General features: G+C 52.4%; 2 protein-coding genes across 2 annotated transcripts in view; both read right to left on the bottom strand.

The window, feature by feature from the left end:
• Window positions 1–17,824, bottom strand: part of LOC309355688 (polyamine-transporting ATPase 13A3-like) — a 55,101-nt gene extending 37,277 nt beyond the window's left edge. Inside the window, 6 exon segments of the mRNA XM_081886717.1 lie at window positions 1,837–1,988; window positions 2,085–2,267; window positions 3,515–3,688; window positions 4,893–4,986; window positions 5,475–5,559; window positions 17,603–17,824. Of these exon segments, the coding sequence (XP_081742843.1) occupies window positions 1,837–1,988; window positions 2,085–2,267; window positions 3,515–3,688; window positions 4,893–4,943 (560 nt within the window). The 5' untranslated portion in view covers window positions 4,944–4,986; window positions 5,475–5,559; window positions 17,603–17,824.
• A 905-nt stretch (window positions 17,825–18,729) lies between these two features.
• On the bottom strand, window positions 18,730–24,518 carry LOC309355876 (uncharacterized protein). Its single transcript, XM_081887098.1, has 3 exons — window positions 23,733–24,518; window positions 20,823–20,927; window positions 18,730–18,963 (listed from the first exon to the last, which is right to left on the bottom strand). The coding sequence occupies exons 1-3, from the start codon at window positions 23,967–23,969 to the stop codon at window positions 18,808–18,810; spliced, it is 498 nt and encodes a 165-aa protein (XP_081743224.1). The 5' UTR covers window positions 23,970–24,518; the 3' UTR covers window positions 18,730–18,807.

The raw sequence follows: 24,518 nt of genomic DNA, 5'->3' as shown, positions 1-24,518 counted from the left end.
GGAGAGGAGGGGGTGAATTATCTTTCCCCAGTTGCCCCCCTGCCCCAGCTAATATCTCAGAAGCACTGCAGAAAGAGGATGCCCTGATCTCCACATCCCCCACCATTCCTCTCGGCCCGCCAGTCACTTACCTTCCTTCCCAGCCTCTTCAAATGAAATATAAAAAATAAAGGGGGGGGTCCTTGAGCTGCCTACACCTGAGAGACGTTCTGGACCTGAGCAACTGGGCTACGGATCTCGCTGGTCAGAAAGAGCCAGGGGTCCCTCCTTCCAGGAGAAGGGAGAGAGGCTTAGGGCCCTCGTATTTAAAGGACCGCCTCTCCTGGTCTGCCCCGCAGAGGACCTTAAGGTCCATGAATAATCATAGTTTAGAGGGCCCTAAGGAAGTCAGACTATCCTCCGCCAGGGCCTTCTCAGTGGTGGCTCCGACCTGGTGGAATGCTCTGTCCCATGAGATCAGAGCCCTGAAGGATTTAACTTCCTTCCACAGGGCCTGTAAGACAGGAGCTATTCCGCCTGGCCTTCAATTTGAACTTGGCCTGATCTTTTATTCCTCTTCCTCCCCTTTTTATGAAGATCCCCCGCTCTGTCATCCCACAGCTAATTCTCCCCTGGTCTCCTCGCTGGCCCAAGTAGGACCAATTCAGCCAGCTAGCCCTGGTGATCATCTAATGTTTATTGGATAGATTTCCCCCCAAATTGATTTTTGAATTCTGAATTTATTGTTTTTCACGTTTTATACTGTATTTCATACTGTTTTAATTGTTTTAAATTTGTTATTAGCTGCCCTGAGCTGAGTTCCCCTTGCAGGGTTGTCCCACCACTAGGGACCTAGACTGGACTTTCTATGGAGCTGACCAGCCTCGCTGCTTCCTTGTGAGTAAACCACAACTCTGGTGTTGTGTATAGGCAAGGATTGGTCCAGTTTTGGAACCACAGAGCTCCGGTGTGCTGTGTGTTCTGATCTGACCTGCCTGCTTTTCCCTACTCCGGTTATTTTGAATAAAGTTTGCTGATTTGACCACCGGAGTGTGTGTGTGCAACTGCCAACCTTGGGTTTTTTAGGATCCACCACACGCCCAGACGCTTGGAGTTCCTGCTGCTGGGAGTTTAGGATCAGAGCTAAGAGGCCAGGACGCTCTTCTGAGATCTGGGAGAGACGTGGGGAGCACGGGCTGCCCTTACTCTCCAAGTAACTTACAGTGGTACCTTGGTTCTCAAACGCCTTGGCACTCAAACAACTTGGAACCCAAACACCGCAAACCCAGAAGTAAGTGTTCCGGTTTGCGAACTTTTTTTGGAAGCCGAACATGCTCTGTTTTGAGTGTTCTGTGTTGAGTGTTATGCTGAGGTCTGCCTGTTTTTGCTATTTATTTTGCGTTTTTGTGGTTTTTTTTGTTTTTGTGACTGATTGATTGTGTGACTGCAGCATGTTTATTGCTTTCATTTTATGGATCAATGGTCTCGTGAGATAGTAAAATTCATGTTAAATTGCTGTTTTGGGGGTTGTTTTTAAAAGCCTGGAACGGATTAATCCGTTTTGCATTACTTTCTATGGGAAAGCGTGCCTTGGTTTTGGAACGCTTTGGTTTTGGAACGGACTTCCAGAACGGATTAAGTTTGAGAACCAAGGTACCGCTGTACAAGGGAACTGCTTGGGAAATGCAGGGGGCGATAGTCTCAGGAGTTCCTGGGTCTCAGTGAGTTTAGTGAGGGCAAGGAAGGGGGCAGGAGATGGTTCCCTGGGCGTCCTCCCTCCGTCACAACCGTCTCACCTCCTGCCCAGGGATGCTCAGCATGGGCGCAGCCCACCCTCGCACCTCTCTCCTTACTCACCTGTAGTCCTGGGTGCTGCGAGGGAGGCCAGCCCCGTGGAGGGTGTGCAGGGAGGAACACAACAGCCCAACATCAAGGGCCCTGAGCCGCTGGAAGGACTGGGACTCGGGGCTCCAGAGGTAGCGTGAATTCTGGTGGACGAAAAAGCGGATCTGCGGGGGGGGGAGAGAAAGGTGTCCATGAGGGTGGGGGAAGAGAGGAGGGCTGCAGCAGAGACCCCCACCCCCTCCTAAAGGCCCCCAGCTCACCTCTGCCTGCTCCCCGCAGGCGGGTTGGGACAGAAGATTGCCCTCTTCGCAATCCCAGTCCTCCAACGGGCCGGCCTGGCAGAGAGGCCTCTTGCTCTCTGGCACCTGCGGGAAGCCCAGCGGGCTGGATCCGGGAGCGAAGAAGGAGCGCACCCGGACCCGGGACCAAGTCCGGAACTCATCCTGCGGGAGGGAAGCAGAGGGGAGGGTGAGTGGTCGCCCACGTTTCCTACGGACTCAGATCTTTTGGTACCGCGGCGAAACCTGCCCTCTGGAACTCCCTGCCTATTGACACCTTCAGCTGCACTCGTTTCAGCCCCTACTGAAAACATTGTTTGCTGGGGTTCAGCAAGAACTTATGGTTTTCTTTACAGTGTGATTGAAAGAATCGACTGTGTGAAATACCGTGATGGATTTGCAACATTGCCAACCAAAGAGAGCTCTAGTTCTGATTTATTATGGTTTTGGTGAGACGCCAGCTCGTTAGAAGAAGCAAGGAGATAAAACACTGGAAGCTTTGGGTATAGATCTTTACGTTAGTATAACTTTTAAAAGCCACTTGTAATAAGATGAAGGAGGTTTTATAATTGGATTGTTAAGTATGTAAGATTTTATGGACGTGCAGGAACAAGTATATTATAATGGAACCAAGAGGGGGAGTGAAGTCGACCGAAAATGATGGTTTAATTTGGCTATGATTTTCTTTCCTGTTTTTCCCGTTTTGTTATTTTTGGAAAATCAATAAAATGTTATCCAAAACAAAAAAAACCCAACAAACCCCTGGGACCCTCTGCAAGCATGGCAACCCCGCACTATTGGGCGAAACAGCAAGACAGGACGATGGGGGTCGGGGGTGGGAGATGAGAGGCCATAGCTGTCAACTTACAGATTTGAAAATAAGGGACCAGCAGCCTTGAAAATAAGGGATCAGCAGCCAAAATAAAGGATTTTCGGAGCACAGGTATGTTCAACTTCTGAGCCCCTCCGAGCCAAAGGCAGAAAGCCCGGCCAGCAGCCAAACGAAGCCTCAAGCGGTGGTTCCCACAGCGCAGCAACCCGGCAAAGGGGTTGCAGCAAGGAAAACCACCGTCCCCTCTCCGCTGGGAAGCGCTGAGCAAAGGCGAGTCCCCAGGCAATGCGGCCGATTTGATCGGCACAAGGCATGCAAGCTCCGCCCCCCCAGTCGTTCTTAGACTCCTTATTGGGTGAGCAATGCAGCCAAGCAACACAGTTGGAGCCTCCCTCTTCCCTGGCCGGCAGGGAAGGAGGGAGGGAGAGGAGCTGCTTCCTTTGAAACCCGGGAAATTTAAGGGACATCATCAATAAGGGACAGCAGTGGGAAACGGCGCTGGGATAAGGGACTTTCCTGCCAAATAAGGGACGGTTGACAGCTATGGGCGGGGCCCTTCTCAGAGCCTGAGGCCGCCTACCGTGGTCCTCAGAAGCACGACTCGGGCGTCCCTCAGCGGCACGGCGCGGCAGGTCCACTTGACGCTCAGCTCCGGCAGCCAGTAGAGGAAGAGGAGGAGGAAACCTCCGCTGCAAAGGGTGCCCAGCGAGACCAGCGCCAGCTTCCAGCAGCAGGGGCTGTAGCCGGAGATTTCCTACACAGAGGGGGAAAGGAGAGAGGAAAAGCGAGAGGGTTTTCTCGCGGAGAAACGGGAGACCCTGGGCAACAAGGGAGCAAATGCGGCCCCCAGCACCACTCCGCATAGCCCTCAGGACACTTTCCAGGCCATGCCACCAACTGGCTCTGCTCCGTCACCCTGCTCTGGGCATTTTAGTAATCAGTTAAAATCATTAGAAGGACTGGAATAGCACTTATAGTTTAATGGTGAATTTTGGACACAATGGAGAGGTAAAAGATTTGGATTATTATAAAAGATGCAGGAGGAAATGATTGACAATAGGACCCACAAACGGGAGGAGGGAAGAGATTCCCTGGAATCTTGTTTTTAGGCTGTATGTTGGATACGTGACTGTAAAATTTTAATCTGAAAAAAAAAATCATATATATATATATAAAAAACATTCAATGCCCTTTTAAAATGTGTTGGGGGGGCGGGGCTATTGGGTTGCTCCTGTTCGTATTTTAATTATGTATGTTGTGCTTTTGTATCATGATTTAATCCTGTGAACTGCGACCTGCGGGTATTAGGGCAGTATATAAATAATAAAAGGGACGCGGGTGGCGCTGGGGGTTAAACCACTGAGCCTAGGGCTTGCCGATCGGAAGGTCAGCAGTTCGAATCCCCGCAATGGGGTGAGCTCCCATTGCTCGGTCCCTGCTCCTGCCAACCTGGCAGTTCGAAAGCACATCAAAGTGCAAGTAGATAAATAGTTACCGCTCCGGCGGGAAGGTAAATGGCGTTTCCGTGCGCTGCTCTGGTTTGCCAGAAGCGACTTAGTCCTGCTGGCCACATGACCCGGAAGCTGTACGCCGGCTCCCTCGGCCAGGAAAGCGAGATGAGCGCCACAACCCCAGAGTCAGCCACGACTGGACCTAATGGTCAGGGGTCCCTTTACCTTTATAAATACTATAAATCAGCAGCAGCCATGTCAAGAGTGGCCACACTGCAGGGTGGTTGGGCTAGAGCAGGCATCCCCAACATGCGGCCCTCCAGCTGTTTTGGGACTACAACTCCCATGATCCTTAGCTAACAGGACCAGTGGTCAGGGATGATGGGAACTGTAGTCCAAAACATCTGGAGGGCTGAAGGTTAGGGGTGCCTGGGCAAGAGGACCCTCCCATTCTTAGCAGCCCCATCGCTCTGGAGCGTTTTCCAGGAAGCGCCACCACCCACTGACCATCTCGTCTTCCTCGTGGCGGTTGACGTGCGCCTCGGCCGCTCTCTCCATGTCTCCTTCCTGTGGGTCACGCAATTACTCCACTTCCAGGCTCCTGAGACAGACAGACAGAGAGAGAAGGGGTCAGCAAAGGGCACCCAGGGGCCCTCCTTGCCGCAGTCACGCCGCGCACGTCCCTTCCCCGACTCTCTCGCAAGCTCTGCAAACACCACGTCTCGGCCGGTTCCCCTGTCCGCCCAGTGCCACAGAAGCATCTGTTCAGCGCACCCCCCTCTTCAGCCAAAACCACACACACACACACACACACACACACACACCCCTCTAGGAGGCCTGGGACAAAGCCCCCCAGTCATCCGATCTCTCTCTGTCCTCGTGGGCAAAACCTCAGCCCAGCCGGCTATTCGCAGCCCCTGGAGGCTTGTGGTTTCGAACTCCTGACCACAATGCCGTGTTCCTGGGTTGGGAGAGCCTGCCCGAAAAGGCAGCTGGTGGAGCAGAGGAGAGGGACAGGGCAGGAGTTCTGCTTTCAGCATTTTCAAGCCCAACGCACACGTCTGGATCCGTCCCCCAGAGCAAACTCACGGCAACTTTTGTCACTGTGTCAGCTGAAGGGTCCAGGGTCGACGGGCCACATCCAGGAGGGAGAGGCAGGCAGCCTGCTGAGGAACTGCAGAAGGGAGAGAAAGAAAGGGAAGGTCAGGATCAAGGCCGCAAAGTGATGGGCAGTGCCAGGGCTGCAGGCAGGAGGAGAGACGGGCACCCGGGCATTAGGGAAATGCTCAATGTATCTAGAGGAGGTGGGAAGGTGTGGCTCTGTCACTGGATCGAGGGCACGGAGGGTTGCTGGATCAGGCCAGCATCCTGCCCTCACAGCGGTCGGCCTGTCGTGCAAGCAGGATCCAAACACGAGGGCACGTTCTCTGCTCCTGAGGTTTCCAGGACCAGGCCCATCTGATCCAGCCTCCTGCTGCCCTTAGCTTCCCGATGGAACGCCTGCAGAAGCCAGGAGGAGAAGGACCCCCCAAAAAAGTCTGGCCCAGCAGAGCTCTGCTTATCCCCCCAACCGGGCGCCCTCCAGATGTTCCGGAAAGCTCTGCCAGCTGGGAGATGGAGTCCCCAAACAATTAAACCCCTGTGTTGCAAACAAATACCAGTAATATGCAAAGGCAATAAGTACAACAATGCGATGTCAATATAAACTTTATATAATCTGTACCGAACATTGAACAATATGAAATATGCACTCTCTGCGAAACCAAATAAACAGAAATCTTCTGTATCTCTGAAAGTCACAAAATATGCACTCTTGATGGATTCTCTTGAAAACCTAGAACCAAATAAAGATACGTCTTATAGGTCTCTGAAAGTCTTTGTGGGCTATGAAAGTCTCTGAGAGAAGCAATGGGTCAGAGTCTTATCTGGTGAAAACAAGCTGTAAAGCTTTGTTTTATAACGTCCAACGCTGCCGAAGCGGTCCGCAAACAGACGTAGAGAACAGTGATTTTGGATATAGCCACTGTTTCGTGGAATTCTTCAGCACAGCAGAAGGATACAGAAATGCTTCGTAAACTGCAATTGAATTATTGAAACAACGACCTGCATATACACCGTAACTTACAATAACTAAAATTATTATAAACTATAAAGTAAAGGGACCCCTGACCATTAGGTCCAGTCGTGGCCGACTCTGGGGTTGCGGTACTCATCTCGCTTTATTGGCCAAGGGAGCCGGCATACAGCTTCCGTGTCATGTGGCCAGCAGGACTAAGCCGCTTCTGGCGAACCAGAGCAGCCCACGGAAACGCCGTTGACCTTCCCGCCAGAGCGGTACCTATTTATCTACTTGCACATGACGTGCTTTCGAACTGCTAGGTGGGCAGGAGCAGGGACCGAGCAACGGGAGCTCACCCTGTCGCGGGGATTCAAACCGCCGACCTTCTGATCGGCAAATCCTAGGCTCTATGGTTTAACCCACAGCGCCACCCGTGTCCCTCAATTATAAACTATACGAATGAACTATAATGTCAATTCAATATGAAATAAAACCAAAAGTACATACCCCATCTATATGGAAGATTTCTGTTTATTTGGTTTTGCAGAGAGTGCATATTTCATATTGTTCAATTTTCTGTATAGATTATATAATGAGTTTATATTGACATCGCAGGGAGATGGAGCCCAGAGCATCTTCAGGGGTGCTTTGCTCGCCCTCTCCCAAGTTCAACCCCTCGCAACAGTTCAATTCCTGCAATGAAAGGGGGTTGGACTAGATGACCCCGTGGAGTCCCCTCCAACACTGTGATTCTGTGAACAGAGTCCCGTGTTCCACATTATATATTACACTCACGTCCCACATTTTCCCCCTCCAGGGAGTTCACAGTGGGGCACCGTGGTCCTCTGCTCCCCGTTTCATCCCCCACAACAATCCTGCGAGGTTGGCAGGGCAGAGAGAAGGCAGGGACTGCCCCCCGGTCAACCAGTGACTTTCAGGGCTGAGTAGGGGGCATTCAAATCCTTTCCACCCAGGTCTTAGTCCGACGCTCTAGCCATTGCACCACGCTGCCTCTCCCTGCCCTGACATTCTCTGCTTTTCTCTCTCTCTCTCTCTCTCTCTCTCTCTCTCTCTCACGCACACACCTGTGCATGCACCTGCCAACGCTTCTCCGTCCCTGGCCAGGTGAGTGCCAAAGGATTTCAGGCACAGGGTTTTGGGGAAGGAGATATAAACACCGGCATTTCCAGACGGGCAGGTTTAACCAACGGCTGGTTTGCTTTGGCAGAGGAAGCCCGCGATCCGGTTTCGAGCTTCCTGGTGTTGCGGGGAGAAGGTATGTGTTCAAGAGCACCCACAGGTGGGGGTGGGGGGAAGGGCAGCAGCCCAGGTATCCCGGCTCCCAGCCTCTCCCTATCTGGCCTTTTCCAAACTCCTCGCACCTGACGGCTCCTTTTATCCCACGAGGGGAATGTGCGAAAAAGGTTCCCCTCTGTCTTCTTAAAAGAACAAACCTGCTAGATCAGGTCATAGCTCACCTAACCCAAACACAATTTGCCTAGTCCTCTTTTATAGCCACCTAAGTTGGTGGCCACCCCTGTGGCAGGGAGTTCCACAGGTTAACGCTCTCCTCTTTTATTTTTTTTTCCTAGAGGGGATTGCTCTGATCTATCATTTTCCCATGGGTGGGTAGCAGGGATCTTCGCTCCTGATACAGGAATCCCACTCCCATTGAAGCCCATTTGAACTAAACGTTAGGAAGAGCTAACTAAATGTTAGGAACAACGATTTGGCAGCAGAGGGAACACCCCACCTCAAAAGGTGGCGGGCCCTTGAAGGTCCCATGTGACTCTACAGCTCTGTGATTCTACTTTTACTTTGTGGGGTGGGGATGCTCAGTGGGTAGAGCACGGGACTTTTAATCTCAGGGCCGTGGGTTCGAGCCCTGCGCTGGGCAAAAGATTCCTGCATGGCAAGGGGTTGGACTACAGGACCCCGGAGGGCCCCTCCCAACTCTCCAATTCTATAATAATAATAATAATAATAATAATAATAATAATAATAATAATAATATATTATTATTATTATTATTATTATTATTCTAAAAATCTGGTAGTTTTCCCCCCTCTTTGACATCTGATGGGAGGGCGTTCCACAGGGCGGGCGCCACCACCGAGAAGGCCCTCTGTCTGGTTCCCTGTAGCTTGGCTTCTCGCAGGGAGGGAACCGCCAGAAGGCCCTCGGAGCTGGACCATAATGTCCAGGCTGGACAATAGGGGTGGAGACACTCCTTCAGGTCTACTGGGTCTTTGAGGCCATTTAGGGTTTTCAAGGTCAGCACCAACAGTTTGAATTGTGCTCGGAAACGTCCTGGGAGCCAATGTAGGTCTTTCAAGACTGGTGTTATGTGGTCTTGGCAGCCGCTCCCAGTCCCCAGTCTAGCTGCCGCATTCTGGATTAGTTGTAGTTTCCGGGTCACCTTCAAAGGTGGCACCACATAGAGCACATTGCAGTAGTCCATGCAGGAGATAACTAGAGCATGCACCACTCTGGCAAGACAGTCCGCGGGCAGGGAGGGTCTCATCCTGCGTGCCAGATGGAGCTGCCCTGGACACAGAACTGACCTGCGCCTCCATGGACAGCGGTGAGTCCAGAATGACTCCCAGGCTGCGCACCTGGTCCTTCGGGGGCACAGTTGCCCCATTCAGGACCAGGGAGTCCCCCACATCTGCCCACCTCCCGTCCCCCAAAAACAGTCCTTCTGTCTTGTCAGGATTCAACCTCAATCTGTCAGCCGCCAATTCTCTGCTCTTGCAGCCCTGTTTCCCAGTCAGGGCAGGCACAGAAAAGGAAGTTCCCCTCCCACCCCTCGAGAGGAACGGCTCTTCCACAGAACCGCTCCTGGGAGTGGTGAGGAGACGGGAGTTTTGATTTCGCGAGCGGCTTTTATCGCTCATCTGCAGCGCAACGGCTTTCCCTCGGGGGGGGCACAGATCCGGCAGTTGGGCTTGGGCTGGGCGCCGGGAGCCCATCTGCACTGCTCTGGGGGCTGAGCTCACCCCCCCCTCTTCTGTTCTGCTGCCAGGACACCTGGGTTCTCCGGGCAGGTCTGAGTGGGCTACATTAAGGCAGCCGAAGGTGCGCCAAGAAGCCGGGCAGGTTAAGACAAGATTGCGCCGCAGCCCAAGCTGTGCCACCGGAGACTCCAGCCTCTCCCTTGACAGCCCTTTGCAGGAGGAACTAGCAAGAGAGGCCGGGGGAGACTCCGAATAGTAAACTCCCTTACACTGACACAGACCACTGGTCCATGTAGTTCAGTGCTGACTACTCTGGCTGGCAGCAGTGGCTCTGGACAGTTGCCCTTGGTGAAGACTTGACGTTTTCATCCCCCCCAAAAAGTTTTTGATTTGAGTTCCTGCTGAAATGAGGCTGCATTTTAATGTTGTATTTTTAATCTTGTTTTTAAGTTGCATTTCAATCAATTGTTTTATAGTGGTGTTAGCCGCCCTGAGCCCAGTGTTGGCTGGGGAGCGTGGGGTGTAAATAAAATTTAATAATAATAATAATAATAATAGGCCTCCCACAGCTACACCACAAAACACACAGGGGTAGCCAACTCCAACCTACAAGAAAGGAGGTTCTGACCAAACTTCAGGAAGAACTTTCTGACAGCAAGAGCTGTTCAACAACGGACTCTGCTTCCTTGGAGGTTTTTAAGCAGAGGTTGGATGGCCTGCCGGTCAGGGATTCTTAAGCCGAGACTCCTGAATCACAGGGGGTGGGGATGGATGACCGCCAGGGTCCCTTCCACCCCAACAATTCTATGATCCTAGGAGTTTTCGGCAGCAGGCAAGTGGGCATGCCTTTACATGACCGCTTCCTCTTAGGAAACACCCAGAGCTTGACAGGGAGCCTGCAAACGGATGCAGTGATGAAGAATGTGAGAAGGGTCGGGTCCAGCATCCGACCAGGTGTCCATTATGGGAAACCCACAAGCAGGATCCTGGCCTTCTCCCCTCCTCTAGCAACTGGCATTCGGAAGCATTGTGGAGGAAGAACACAGCTATCCTGGCTACGCGTCATCAACAGCCCGCCATGAAATTATCCAATCCTCTTCTAAATCCATCCAGGTTGGTGGTTGCCATTGCCTCCTGTGGCAGGGAGTTCCACAGTTTAACAATGTGCTGCTTTCTGTTATCTAACCTGAATCTTCCAACATTCAGCATTCAAATTCTAGTCTTCTGAGAGGGGGAGAGAAAAAACAACCCCTTATCCACTTCAGGGGTCCCCAAACTAAGGTCCGCGGGCCGGTTAGGACCCAAGGGACTCATTTATCCGGCCTGTGGCGACCCCCGCCACCCACTCTTACCAGCGCGGTGCTGCGCTGCGCAGCTGGCCACTTCCAGGTCGGAGGAGCACTGGAAATAGCTTGGGCGCATGCACAAGCATTATTTGCGCATGTGCATTATTTCCAGTGCACATCCAGGTTGGAGGAGGCCCGTGCACATGCAATTTCCGGTGCTCCTCCGACCCGGAAGTGTGCTGGATCGGTGCTGGAGACACCGGCCCGAGGCGCGGTAGGTTTGCTGACCCCTGATCCACTTTCTCCATGCTGTGCAGTTTTGCAAACTTCTATTGTGAAATCCAAGCGACCACGCTCGTGGTGCTAGGGAACAGGCGCCCAAGAACGTGCGCCAGGTCCCCATCTCACACTCCCAACTTCACCGGCTCTGTGCAAGGAAGCCTAGCGAGGTTTAAACAAGGGAAACACACCTGTTTGTTCCAAGAGGGAACGGCAACAGGCAGGGGGCTGAGAGCATCCTTCCGACAGGTAAGGGTGCGGCCTCTGCGGGGCAGACAGCTGTGCAGTCAAGCCCTCGGGGTTTTGCCAAGCAAGCGAGATTCCATTTGTGGAGGCTCAGCGCAGGCCTGATGAAAACCCAGCGTATCTCTCGGTTTGAACCCAGGAAGCTGATTTACTGTCCGCCTACGTTGTTTAGTCGTTTTGTCGTGTCCGACTCTTCGTGACCCCCTGGACCAGAGCATGTCAGGAACTCCTGTCTTCCACTGCCTCCCACAGTTTGGTCAAACTCATGCTGGTAGCTTCGAGAACACTGTCCCACCATCTCGTCCTCTGTCGTCCCCTTCTCCTTGTGCCCTCCACCTTTCCCAACATCAGGGTCTTTTCCAGGGAGTCTTCTCTTCTCATGAGGTGGCCAAAGTCTTGGAGCCTCAGCTTCAGGATCTGTCCTTCCAGTGAGCACTCAGGGCCGATTTCCTTAAGAATGGATCAGTTTGATCTCCTTACAGTCCATGGGACTCTCAAGAGTCTCCTCCAGCACCAGAATTCGAAAGCATCCATTCTTCGGCGATCAGCCTTCTTTATGGTCCAGCTCTCATTTCATACATAACTACTGGGAAAACCATGGCTTTAACTATACGGACCTTTATTGGCAAGGTAATGTTTCTGCTTTTTAAACGGCCTCAAAGGCCCAGTATACCTGAAGGAGCGTCTCCACCTCCATTGTTCTGCCCGGACACTGAGGTCCAGCTCCGAGGGCCTTCTGGCGATTCCCTCCCTGTGAGAAGCCAAGTTACAGGGAACCAGGCAGAGGGCCTTCTCGGTGGTGGCGCCCTCCCTGTGGAACGCCCTCCCACCAGATGTCAAAGAGAACAAGACCTACCAGACTTTTAGAAGACATCTGAAGGCAGCCCTGTTTAGGGAGGATTTTAATATTGAATAAATTATTGTATTTTAGTGTTCTGTTGGAAGCCGTCCAGAGTGGCTGGGGAGACCCAGCCAGATGGGCGGGATAAAAATAATAAATTATTATTATTATTATTATTACGCCATCTGCAAGGGGGGTTGGACTAGATGACCTGTGGTGCCCCCCACCCCACGCCTGCTTGACGTGTGCTGCCTTGACTTGAGGGCAAGCCATTCGGGCCTCGGCAACAGCCCCCTTTTCTCAGAGGTGTTCAGACCTCTCACACTGTTTGACAAGTGGAAATTCACAGCTGCCTTTCCTACCCACGGGGAGAGGCAGCGCCTCTGGAGCTAAGCCTCAAACTAAGCCTCTCTGATGAGCCAGGAGCTCAGAACAAACAGCACAACTTCCTTTTTGGCCCTTGGTTTGTGCTGGTGCCACACTCATTGGCCGCCTGGGAAGGAAGATCCAGGTAGAAGTTCCACACCTTGCCAAATACCTGCTCACGGAGACGATTCTCCCTGCCTCTCACCGGTTTGCCCCACGTGAACCAAGCCATCGGCAAGGGGGTGCCACAAGAGCTCCTCTCCTAGGGGGTCCCACCCAGAACATCCCCAGTTCTGCTGCTCCAAGCCTCCTTGCTCCCTCTGCCTCCTTCGTGTGCCGCGGCAGCCTAACACACCCTTGCATTTAAGCACTAGCCTGGTAGACACAGGTGGTAAGGAGTAGCAGGCGGGCAAGAAAGCAGCCTAGCACAAATAGGGGGGCGGGCCAGCGCAGCGCTCCTTCCTTCCTCTGCTCCCAGCTCAGGAACGCAGCAGGATTCTGCAGCGGTTGGGATGGTGGAGCCATTTCCCCTCCTAAAAACATCAGAAGAGCCCCGTTGGAGCATGGCAACGGCCCACCTGGGAGAGCATCCTGTTCTCACAGTGGCCAGATGCCACAAGAAGGATTTGAATGCAAGTAGTAGCCGTCAATTGCCCCCTCTTCCTCCATGAATTTGTCAAATCCTCTCTTTTAAAGCCAAAATAATAATAATATTTTATTTATATCCCGCCCTCCCCAGCCGAAGCTGGGCTCAGAGCGGCCAACAACAATAAAAGCAACACAGTTCACATGAAATCACAACCAATCAATTGAAAAATTCCAAAATCCTGTGGGAGGGAGTTCCATAGTTTAACCGTTTGCTGGTCTTCGGTCCAACGCAAATCCTGAAAAGTCTTAGGTCTGGGCTGCTGGAAGAAGCCGCGTTCCCTCATATGACCCTGCCCAGGTATTGATACTTGGGGGGGGGGTTCTCTCAGTCCCACCCCCCTCTCAGGCCCGCTTGGCGGGGATGCCGGAGAGGGCCTTCTCGATGGCGACTTCTCCAGATGACTTTGGAACTCCCTTCCTGGAGAAGTCAGACCGGCTCCCTCCTCGTCCCTTGTCGGAAGGTGAAAACCTTCTTATTCCAAATAGTTTTGAGGAACTAAATGCTTTCAACGCCGTGCTGTGTTTATTGTAATTACCTGTATGTTCCAAATAGGTATTTTATATTTATAAACAGTTTTAATTGTATTAGCACTTAATCGCTTTTTAATGACTCCCCCGCCCACAGCAATATTTTTAGCGGTTCCTATTTTTATCTGTAAGCCACATACATACGCAATATTTATATTGTATATAAATATACAATAACAACAAGACTTGCTCCAAAGCTCTCCAAACACTGCACAATGCACAGGGCCGTGCCTACCATGTGACGGCAAAGGTTGCGAATAAGGCTCATTTTACTGCTTGAACTTCACCTTCTAGTAGCCTGTGAACAGAGTTATTTCAGACAGTCCAGAGATCACCGACTCCCACAGCAGGGGAGAGATCTCCGAAGCGCTTGAGAACCGGCTGTGACAAACTGGCTGCACATTTTGAGGATGAAGCCGCTCAGTTTCAGAGCGACCTTGACTCTGAATTTATTGCATTTCCGTTTGATGTGCCCAGCGCTTCAATAGGTGATGTGCTGCGCGGGTTTTTCTCAGCTCACGCAATCAGCTGAGGCCACAATACTTCCAAACGTTCGCCCTCAGGGCTTATTAAATCTGGCGGAAGGAGCCTGGTGCCATGAAACAGGCGCTGGTGCAGCCTCCCCTACAGGGCCTTCTCGGTAGTGGCACCCGCCTTAAAGAGAGCTGCCTTCAGATATCTTCTAAAAGTCTGGTAGTTGTTTTTCTCTTTGACATCTGGTGGGAGGGCGTTCCACAAGGCGGGAGCCACCACCGAGAAGGCCCTCTGCCTGGTTCCCTGTAACTTGGCTTCTCACAGGGAGGGACCTGCCAGAAGGCCCTCGGATCTGGACCTCAGTGTCCGGGCTGGACGATGGGGGTGGAGACGCTCCTTCAGATATACTGGACCGAGGCCGTTTAGGGCTTTAAAGGTCAGCACCAACACTTTGAATTGTGCTTGGAAACGTGTTATGTGGTCTCGGCAGCTGCTCCCATTCCCCAGTCTAGCTGCCGCATTCTGGATTAGTTGTAGTTTCCGGTTCACCTTCAAAGGTAGCCCCACGTAGAGCACATTGCAGTAGTCCAAGCGAGAGATAACCAGAGCATGCACCACTCTGGCCAGACAGTCTGCGGGCAGGGAGGGTCTCATCCTGTGTACCAGATGGAGCTGACAGACAGCTGCCCTGGACGCAGAACTGACCTGCGCCTCCATGGACAGCTGTGAGTCCAAAATGACTCCCTGGCTGCGCACTTGGTCCTTCAGGGGCACAGTGACCCCATTCAGGACCAGGGAATCCTCCACACCCACCCGCCCCCTGTCCCCCCAAAACAGTACTTCTGTCTTGTCAGGATTCAACCTCAATCTGTTAGCCACCATCCATCCTCCAAGCACCTCCAGACACTCACACAGGACCTTCACCGCCTTCACAGGCACGGCTGCATGCTGACGACACCCAGTTCTATTTCTCAATAACACATTACTCACGAGCGGCCATGCAGGCCCTGGATGCAGCGGTGCAAGAGGCAAGGAAAAATTTGCTGAGCTTGACTCCTGGCCAGATGGAGGCACCGTGGGCGAGCGTCCGAGAAATTGGCCAATTTCCTTCCCCGGCCGCACTCACACTGAAGGAGTAGGCATGCAGCATAGGATCTGCTTCAAGACCCAGCTCAGCCACTGGAGGCCTAGGCAGTCCCAGTAACCTCTACCCGCTGCGACTGGTGCAACACGCACAGCCGTTCCTGGACCACACTAGTTAAGTGACTTCAGGGCTGGATTACTGCAACGCGTTCTGCATGGGGCTCCGCTTTGCACAATCTAGAAGTTGCAGCTGGCACAGAATGCTCTTGTTGTTTAGTCGTTTAGTGGTGACCGACTCTTTGTGACCCCCTGGACCAGAGCATGCCAGGCACTCCTGTCTTCCACTGCCTCCCGCAGTTTGGTCAAACTCATGCTGGTCGCTTCGAGAACACTGTCCCACCATCTCGTCCTCCGTCATCCCCTTCTCCTTGTGCCCTCCATCTTTCCCAACATCAGGGTCTCTTCCAGGGAGTCTTCTCTTCTTCTCATGAGGTGGCCAAAGTCTTGGAGCCTCAGCTTCAGGATCTGTCCTTCCAGGGAGCACTCAGGGCTGATTTCCTTCAGAATGGAGAGGACTGATCTTCTTGCAGTCCATGGGAGTCTCCAGAGTCTCCTCCAGCACCAGAATTCAAAAGCATCCATTCTTCAAAAGCGATCAGCCTTCTTGTTGGTCCAGCTCTCACTTCCAGACATCACTACTGGGAAAACCATGGCTTTAACTTAAGGGACGTTTGTTGGCAACGTGATGTCTCTGCTTTTTAAACGGCCTCAAAGGCCAAGTAGACCTGAAGGAGCGTCTCCACCTCCATTGTTCTGCCTGGACACTGAGGTCCATCTCCAAGGGCCTCCTGGTGATTCCCTCCCTGCGAGAAGCCAAATTACAGGGAACCAGGCAGAGGGCCTTCTCGGTGGTGGCGCCCTCCCTGTGGAACACCCTCCCACCAGATGTCAAAGAGAACAAGACCTACCAGACTTTTAGAAGACATCTGAAGGCAGCCCTGTTTAGGGAAGATTTTAATATTTAATAAGTTATTGTATTTTAGTGTTCTGTTCGAAGCTGTCCAGAGTGACTGGGGAGACCCAGCCACATGGGCTGGATATAATTGCTGCAGCATAATTGCTGACGGGAGTGAGGCCTTGTCAGCACCTGTGGTCCTAGACCTGCGCTGGTCTCTGGTTTGCTCCAGGACCAAGTTCAAGGTGTTGCCATTGGCATATAAAGCCCCTTGACAACATGGGACCTGTTTGCCTGCAAGGTCGCCTGACCCCACATGCACCTGCTTGACCGCTTCGATCAGCACCTACACTTTGGAACTCCCTGCCTAGAGATATCTGGAAATGCACCTTCACCGTATTATCTTTTGGCACATGCCTAAAGCGTTTTCTGCCTAGGCAAGCGTTTCATCTCTTTTTTAACTACTGTTGACTTTTGAACGTTGCTACGCGCCAGCTTTTGACTTGTTCTTTTAACGAGCATGTTATTTCTTTATATTATCGTAAACTGCCTTACGAGGTTTTCTTATGGCCAGGTAATAAAGCAGAGACATTACCTTGCCAACAAAGATCCGTATAGTTAAAGCCATGGTTTTCCCAGGAGTGATGTATGGAAGTGAGAGCTGGACCATCAAGAAGGCTGATCGCCAAAGAATGGATGCTTTTGAATTCTGGTGCTGGAGGAGACTCTGGAGAGTCCCATGGACTGCAAGAAGATCAAACCTCTCCATTCGGAAGGAAATCAGCCCTGAGTGCTCACTGGAAGGACAGATCCTGAAGCTGAGGCTCCAAGACTTTGGCCACCTCATGAGAAGAGAAGACTCCCTGGAAAAGACCCTGATGTTGGGAAAGATGGAGGGCACAAGGAGAAGGGGACGACGGAGGACGAGATGGTGGGACAGTGTTCTCGAAGCTACCAGGACCAGGGAGGCAGTGGAAGACAGGAGGGCCTGGCGTGCTCTGGTCCAGGGGGTCACGGAGAGTCGGACACGACTAAACAACAACAAATAAAGGAACGTCACCCCCCAAAAAACAATCCGCTGCTGGAAATGGAAAACTCATGCAGAAGCGGGAGCGGCAAGTGGGCTGACCTAGAACCTGAGGGGCTACATTTCTACTTGCGGGGAACCACCCCAGCATAACTTCACGGGGCGGCTTTAGAACCGCTGCTTCGTGGCCACCTGGTTCCTGCGTTGCGGGGGGGGGGGTGGACTGGATGACCCTAAGGGAGGAGCTCCCCTTCCAGCCAGCCAGCCCTGCTCTTCCACCCTCCCTCTCTTTGCCACTTCAGGTCTCCCCCACCTCTCCCTGGGGCCTGGGACCCCGCAATTCCCCCCTCCCGTCCCATTACTCTTCAAGGTAACGCGTTCCCACGTTACGCACGCAAACACGCGAGGGAGCCTGGCCCGGCCCCCCGGCCCCTCCCACGTGACCGAGCCCCGCCCCGCGCGACTTACCCGCTCCGGACTCATCACATCACCAGCGGCGGGTGGGGGAGGGGTCGCGGAAAGGGGGCGGGGCCTAGAGAGGGGGGGGAGACCCGGAAAAGCTTTCGCGGCGCCTGAGGAGAAGAGAGAGAGAGGGAGAGCGCGGCGCCCAAGCCAGGCAAGGAGGAGACCTCCCAAGGGCCGCCGGGAAAAAGCAGCGCGGGGCGGCCGGGCGCATGCGCTTCTCCTTCCTCCTCTCCGTCGCCTCTTTCCCTGCCCAAACCTGGCGCATGCGCCTAGGGCTCTTTTCCCTCACGCGCAGCCTCCGTCGAGACTTTTCCCGCCCTTTTTCCCCTGCCGCGCTGAGCATCACGGGAAGCGTAGTCCTTCCCCTCACGAGCCTCCCTCAGAGATTCCTGAGGGGGTGTAATATTTTTTTGGGGGGGGTCGTTGTTTTCTACTGCTGGTGGTTTTCATCTCCCTGAAATGCTATTTCATGCCAGCGCCTGACTTATGAGAAATAATAGAAAATGTAATTTTTATTTTGTTTTATATTCTCGTGGGGGTCAAGAAGAGGTTACTGGATATGTTGTGTACTGGCGTTCTCACTGATATGTTCACCCACAACTTAACAGTATAGTTTTTGCTAAGTATAATAACAAGCCCTGTCCAGTTTGTGTGTGTTTCAGCTGCTGCTGATTTTAATCTCTTAAAAAAAATACTTTTCATATCTGCTTTTAACTCTCTGTGTGAATATATGCACACATACAGTATATATATATTTATATAGAGTATTACACACACACAAATATATGTGTGTGTGTGTGTATATATATATATATATGTGACAGGAGCTGAATGCATTAATTTTTTAATGCCTAATGTTTTACTATGTTTTTATATGTGCTGTAAGCCGCCCAGAGTGACAGGGGAAACCCAGCCAGATGGGCGGGGTATAAATAACAACATTATTATTATTATTAACTATTAACTATTAATTATTAAATTCACAGAGCTCAGGCAGCTGTCCGTCAAGGATTCTCCAACTGCGATTCCTGCGTTTTCAGCAAGGGGCTGGACTAGATGTCCCTTGGGGGTCCCTTCCAACGCTACAGCCCTACGAAGTAATAAGAAACACAACAGAGGCGCCACGAAAGGGATCCCGTTTATTCCCCGGCTGCGCAACCGGAAGAGACCCTCCTCGCCCCTCGTGGCAATCGTGCTTCTCCTCTGGTCTAGCGCTCGGACGCTCTCCGTTTGGGGCTGCGCTGTTTCCTTCTGTCCTGCACGACCTCCCACAGCCGGTGCCGGATAACTTGGAGGATGCTGGAGACCTCGCGCAGCAGGGATTCATCCAGCCGGGCGTCTTGGTCCATGGCAGCTTCTGCACCCTGCGTGGGGAAGGGGGGCCATTGTGGCTGAGTGGGCAGGTCACCTGCTTGGCATGCAGAAGGCCCCTGGTCCAATCAGGAGCAGCACCTCCAGGCAGGGCTGCAAAAGACTCCCTTTCTGTAACCCTGGAGAGCTGCTGCTGCCAGTCAGTGTGGGCACCACGAAGCTGGATGGACCAATGGGTCTGATTGGGAAAGGCCTGCAGCTCGACGAGAGAGCACCTGCTTGGCATGCAGAAGGGCCCTGATCCAATCTCCAGCAGCACCTCCAGGCAGGGCTGCAAAAGACTCTCTGAAACCCTGGAGAGCCGCTGCTGCCAGTCAGTGTGGGCACCACCAAGCTGGATAGACTCATGGGTCTGATTGGGAAAGGTCTGTAGCTCGACAAGAGAGCACCTGCTTGGCGTGCAGAAGGCCCCCAGTCCATTCCCAAGTAGCACCTCCAGGCAGGGCTGCAAAAGACTCCCTTTCTGAAACCCTGGAGAGCTGCTGCTGCCAGTCAGTGTGGGCACTACCAAGCTGGATGGATCAATGGGTCTGAGAGGCACAAATACAAGATGGGTGACGCCTGGCTTGAGAGCAGTACATGTGAAAAGGATCTAGGAGTCTTGGTTGACCACAAACTTGACATGAGCCAACAGTGTGACGCGGCAGCTAAAAAAGCCAATGCAATTCTGGGCTGCATCAATAGGAGTATAGCATCTAGATCAAGGGAAGTAATGGTGCCACTGTATTCTGCTCTGGTCAGACCTCACCTGGAGTACTGTGTCCAGTTCTGGACACCCCAGTTCAAGAAGGACACTGATAAACTGGAACGTGTCCAGAGGAGGGCAACCCAAATGGTCAAAGGCCTGGAAACGATGCCTTATGAGGAACGGCTAAGGGAGCTGGGCATGTTTAGTCTGGAGAAGAGGAGGTTAAGGGGTGATATGATAGCCATGTTCAAATATATAAAAGGATGTCACATAGAGGAGGGAGGGAGAAAGGTTGTTTTCTGCTGCTCCAGAGAAGCAAACTACAAGAAAGAAGATTCCACCTCAACATTAGGAAGAACTTCCTGACAGTAAGAGCTGTTTGACAGTGGAATTTGCTGCCCAGGAGTGTGGTGGAGTCTCCTTCTTTGGAGGTCTTGAAGCAGAGGCTTGACAACCATATGTCAGGAGTGCTCTGATGGGGTTTCCTGCTTGGCAGGGGGTTGGACTCCATGGCCCTTGTGGTCTCTTCCAACTCTATGATTCTATGATTGGGAAAGGTCTGCAGTTTGACAAGAAAGCACCTGCTTGGTGTGCAGAAGGACCCGGGTCCAATCCCAAGCAGCACCTCCAGGCAGGGCTGCAAAAGACTCCCTTTCTGAAACCCTGCAGAGCCGCTGCTGCCCGTCAGTGTGGGCACCACCAAGTTGGATGGACTCATGGGTCTCATTGGGAAAGGTCTGCAGCTCGACGAGAGAGCACCTGCTTGGCGTGCAGAAGGACCCGGGTCCAGTCCCAAGCAGCACCTCCAGGCAGGGCTGCAAAAGACTCCCTTGCTGAAACCCTGCAGAGCCGCTGCTGCCCGTCAGTGTGGGCACTACCAAGCCGGATGGACCAATGGGTCTGATTGGGAAAGGTCTGCAGCTCAACGAGAGAGCATCTGCTTGGTGTGCAGAAGGACCCGGGTCCAATCCCAAGCAGCGTCGCTAGGTAAGGCTGGGAAAGGTGCTCCGGCCTTAAACCCTGGCGTGCCAAGCTGCCAGCCAATGTGGGCAATACTGGCACCAGTATGGACCAAGAAGGCAGCTCTGTTCCCAGGTTTATCCCTAGAGAAGCGCAAGGGCTCAGCCTTAGAACGCAGGAAATAGGACATAAAGGGGACGTTACCTTTGACATGCCTCTGAAGAAGTACGGGAGGCTTCCATCTTTCAACCAGCAAGGTAGAAATCGAGCCAGGGAATAGAACCTGTTTTTCAGGGCGGCAGCCCAGTCCTGGAGCATGCGAGATTACAAAAGGGATTTTTGTTTCTCCCCTGAGCGTAGGCAGAGTGCCTTGTACACCCCTGAGCAGCCCTAGACAGACTGCGCAGCAGGGAAAGGATTTCCGCGGTGAGGGTCGGGGCAACCTCCAGGGACACACATCTCCTTAGAATTGCAGAAGTTGAAGGGCTACCATATTTTTTGCTCTATAAGACTCACTTTTTCCCTCCTAAAAAGAAAGGGGAAATGTGTGTGCATCTTATGGAGCGAATGCAGGCTGTGCAGCTATCCCAGGAGCCAGAACAACAAGAGGGACCACTGCTTTCGCTGCGCAGTGATCCCTCTTGCGGTTCTGGCTTCTGAGATTCAGAATATTTTTTCTTCTTCTTTTCCTCCTCCAAAAACAAGGTGCGTCTTGTGGTCTGGTGCGTCTTATAGAGCGAAAAATACAGTATTTGGGCCCACCTTCTGCAGTGCAGAAATCACAGCTATTCAGTGGCATAGCAGTTGCACCCCCTGGTTGCGCAAATTTCCCCTCACTCTCCCAGTAAGCAGGTGACTCGCTCTCCCTTCCTGACTGAGGAGGGCATGAGCCAATTTGGGGGGAAGCGCCTTTCACCCTCCCTGATCCCAACTGAATAAAAGAATAGATAAGAATAATTTTCCTTAATAACATGAGAAGAGCCCGATGGATCAAGCAATAGTAGCTGTTGTGGCTAATAGCCCTCTCCTCCTGCTATAATTTGTGCAGACCACTTTGAAAGGCATCCAAATTGCTGGCCATTATTGTCTCCCCCCGACAGGAGTGAGTTCCACAGTTTAACTTTGTGTTTTGTGAAGACGGATTTCCTTTTATCTGTCCTGGATCTTCAGCGTTCAGCTCCATGGGATGTCCACGAGTTCTGGAGAGAAGGAGAACGACTTTTCTCTGCCGGTTTCCTCCACAGGTGGTTAAAACTTGGTTCCGGCACGGCCCGCGAGGGCATGGAGTAGACATTTAGAACAAAAACAAGGGAGATGTATCATTTGCCCTGCCTCTGAGTCTAGCCACACACAAAATTGACAGGCAGGCGGTTGAAAGGCAAAACAAAACGATAAGTACTTCCCCAGACAACGTGCAATTATTCCTGGGGATTCACGGCCACCAGACGCTGTGATGGTCAGTAGCATAAATAGTTTTCTGAGCAGAGCTAAACAAACACATGGCGGGCCGCTGAGCCTTCCCGCGGAGAGCCAGCGCTGCTGCAACTTCCCTTTCGGAGATAAGCGAAGGCATGTCTCAAAAAGAACAGGAAATCGAGATTGCCACCATATTGGCTGGCTGCGAGAAGAGGTGTGGACCAGGAATGAAATCGTGGGGTCACGGGCGGAGAGCTCAGCGAAGGTGTCGTCAACCTGGTGTGCGGCAGCCGTGGAAAAGGCAAATTCCATGCCAGGGATGGTGAGGGAAGAAACCGAAAACAAAACTGCCGATTTCATAACGCCGTTATACAAGCCTATGATGTGACCGCATGTGGAATACTCGGTAGCGTTCTGGTTGCCTCGCCTCAAAAAGGATGCCGTCGAGTTGGAAAAGGGTTCAGAAAAGGGCAACCAAAATGATCGAGGGGATGAAGCAACTCCCTTGTTACAGCGTTTGGGGCTTTTCAGTTTAGAGAAAAGGAGAGTAAAGCGGGGAACTGGGTAGAGGCAGAGAAAGAAGAAGAAGAGGAGTTTGGATTTGATATCCCGCCTTTCTCTCCCCTTCAGGAGTCTCAAAGCAGCTAACATTCTCCTTTCCCTTCCTCACCCACAACAAACACTCTGTGAGGTGAGTGGGGCTGAGAGACTTCCGAGAAGTGTGAGTGGCCCAAGGTCACCCAGCAGCTGCAGGTGGAGGAGCGGAGACGCGAACCCGGTTCCCCAGATTACGAGACTACCACGCTTAACCACTACAACACACTGGAAAGAAGATAGGGAAAAGTTTTTTCTCTCATAAATCAGGAACATGTCGACGTCCAATGAAGCTGAGCATTGAAAGCAGTGTTAGTAATTCAGATGTACAAGCTAGGGACCAGATGGCACCTTGAATCTAGGTTACGGTCACCACAAAGGAATATCTGTTCACCGGGGGGGTTGGACTAGATGACCCTCGGGGTCCCTTCCAGCGCTAAATTTCTACGATTCTATGATCTCAGCTGCATTGCTTGACTGTAGCTCGCTCTTACAACAATTCACTTGTCCCAGGATGCAAGAGGGAGAAACACACATAATGGAAATGGGAATGCTATTAACTATGGACTAAGGCAGAGGCTTTTAAACTGTGGTCACCAACCTGGTGCCCAGAAATCTCCACGTAGACGCAACTGGACTCACACCAAGTAGCAAAATGCGTCTGGTGCCTGAGGAATTTCAGAAACTTGATTGGGGATTCAGGGCAGGTTGAAAGTCCTTCACGCAGCACAAGCTTAAACTGTGGAACTCGCTCCCACTTGGGTGGCTTTAAAAGCAGATTAGAGGAATTCCTGGAGGAGGAGGAGACTATCAACAACTCGTAGCCACAGTGGCTCGGCTCAGCCTCCACGTTTGGAGGCAGCAATGGTTCCGAATGGGCTACTGGACTGATCCATCAGCCAGACTTTTACAGAACCTCCAGGTCCCAAGGCAGTCTATCTCAATTCCTAGATTCTTAGGGGCATTTGGCCACTGGGAGACCAAGGTGCTGGACTAGATGCTGGGCCCCCTTTGGCCTGATCCAGCAAGGCTTGCCGCGCGTCCTCATTTTAAGAGGTGATTTGCTTGAGCCGGCAGGCGGCCCTTACGCCCTCCCAGACTCACCCTTTGCCCTTTGAAGAGGAAGACATAAATTAGGGCGAGAGCGCCTGAGAGGACCAGCAGCAGCGGCAAGGTGCAGTCATCGCTGGCTAGCCAGCACCCACCAATCCCGAGGGAGCAGGCTTCCTCCTGCGGTTCTCCCTGATCCGGGCCCACCTCGCTGACCCTCTGCCTCCTCGAGTGGGCAGGGGTCGCCAAGATCCAGGCTAGGAAGAACAAGGAGGAACGCCACAGCCCCATGATTCTTGCAGGGATATTTGTGGCAGATAGCCGGTTGCTAGGGAACAGTTTCCAGGGAGACCGTCATTTGAAGCTTCCGTGGACCAGTATGGGACAAAGTCAAGGGACCAAATCTGGAACTGGGGTGGTGTTAGGCTGAATACTTCTGCTTGAATCTGTTGTCTGGCACCAGGATGACCGGCCACCTGGCTGAGCTTTTCTGGGGAGATACTAGCCCAATGGTATTTCCTATCAATTTAGGTTCCTGACTTGTTGGTGGGCATCGCTCCCCTACCTTTGCCTTCCTGAGCAGCATACGACTTGGCTCACTCACTTGAAACACCTGGAGCTACTTTGCTGTACCAGTGCTTTGTTGTTGTTGTTTAGTCGTTTAGTTGTGTCCAACTCTTTGTGGCCCCCTGGACCAGAGCACGCCAGGCCCTCCTGTCTTCCACTGCCTCCCGCAGTTTGGTCAAACTCATGCTGGTCCCTTCGAGAACACTGTCCCACCATCTCGTCCTCCGTCGTCCCCTTCTCCTTGCGCCCTCCATCTTTCCCAACATCAGGGTC

The sequence above is a fragment of the Podarcis melisellensis genome (genome assembly GCF_964234715.1).
Source record: "Podarcis melisellensis genome assembly, chromosome: 13".
NCBI classification, from domain to species: Eukaryota; Metazoa; Chordata; class Lepidosauria; order Squamata; family Lacertidae; genus Podarcis; species Podarcis melisellensis.
The sequence above is the reverse complement of the archived record's forward strand: the minus strand, read 5'-3'. Positions and strand labels throughout refer to the sequence as shown.

Bases quoted from the DNA above. Each gene is read 5' to 3' on its own strand.
- LOC309355876 (XM_081887098.1), bottom strand. From the start codon at position 23,969: ATGGGGCTGTGGCGTTCCTCCTTGTTCTTCCTAGCCTGGATCTTGGCG. The intron at 20,928-23,732 runs GTGAGTCTGGGA...CGCATGCTCCAG, and splicing joins TCCTCTTCAAAGGGCAAAGG to GACTGGGCTGCCGCCCTGAA. The intron at 18,964-20,822 runs GTAACGTCCCCT...TTCCCCACGCAG, and splicing joins TCTTCAGAGGCATGTCAAAG to GGTGCAGAAGCTGCCATGGA.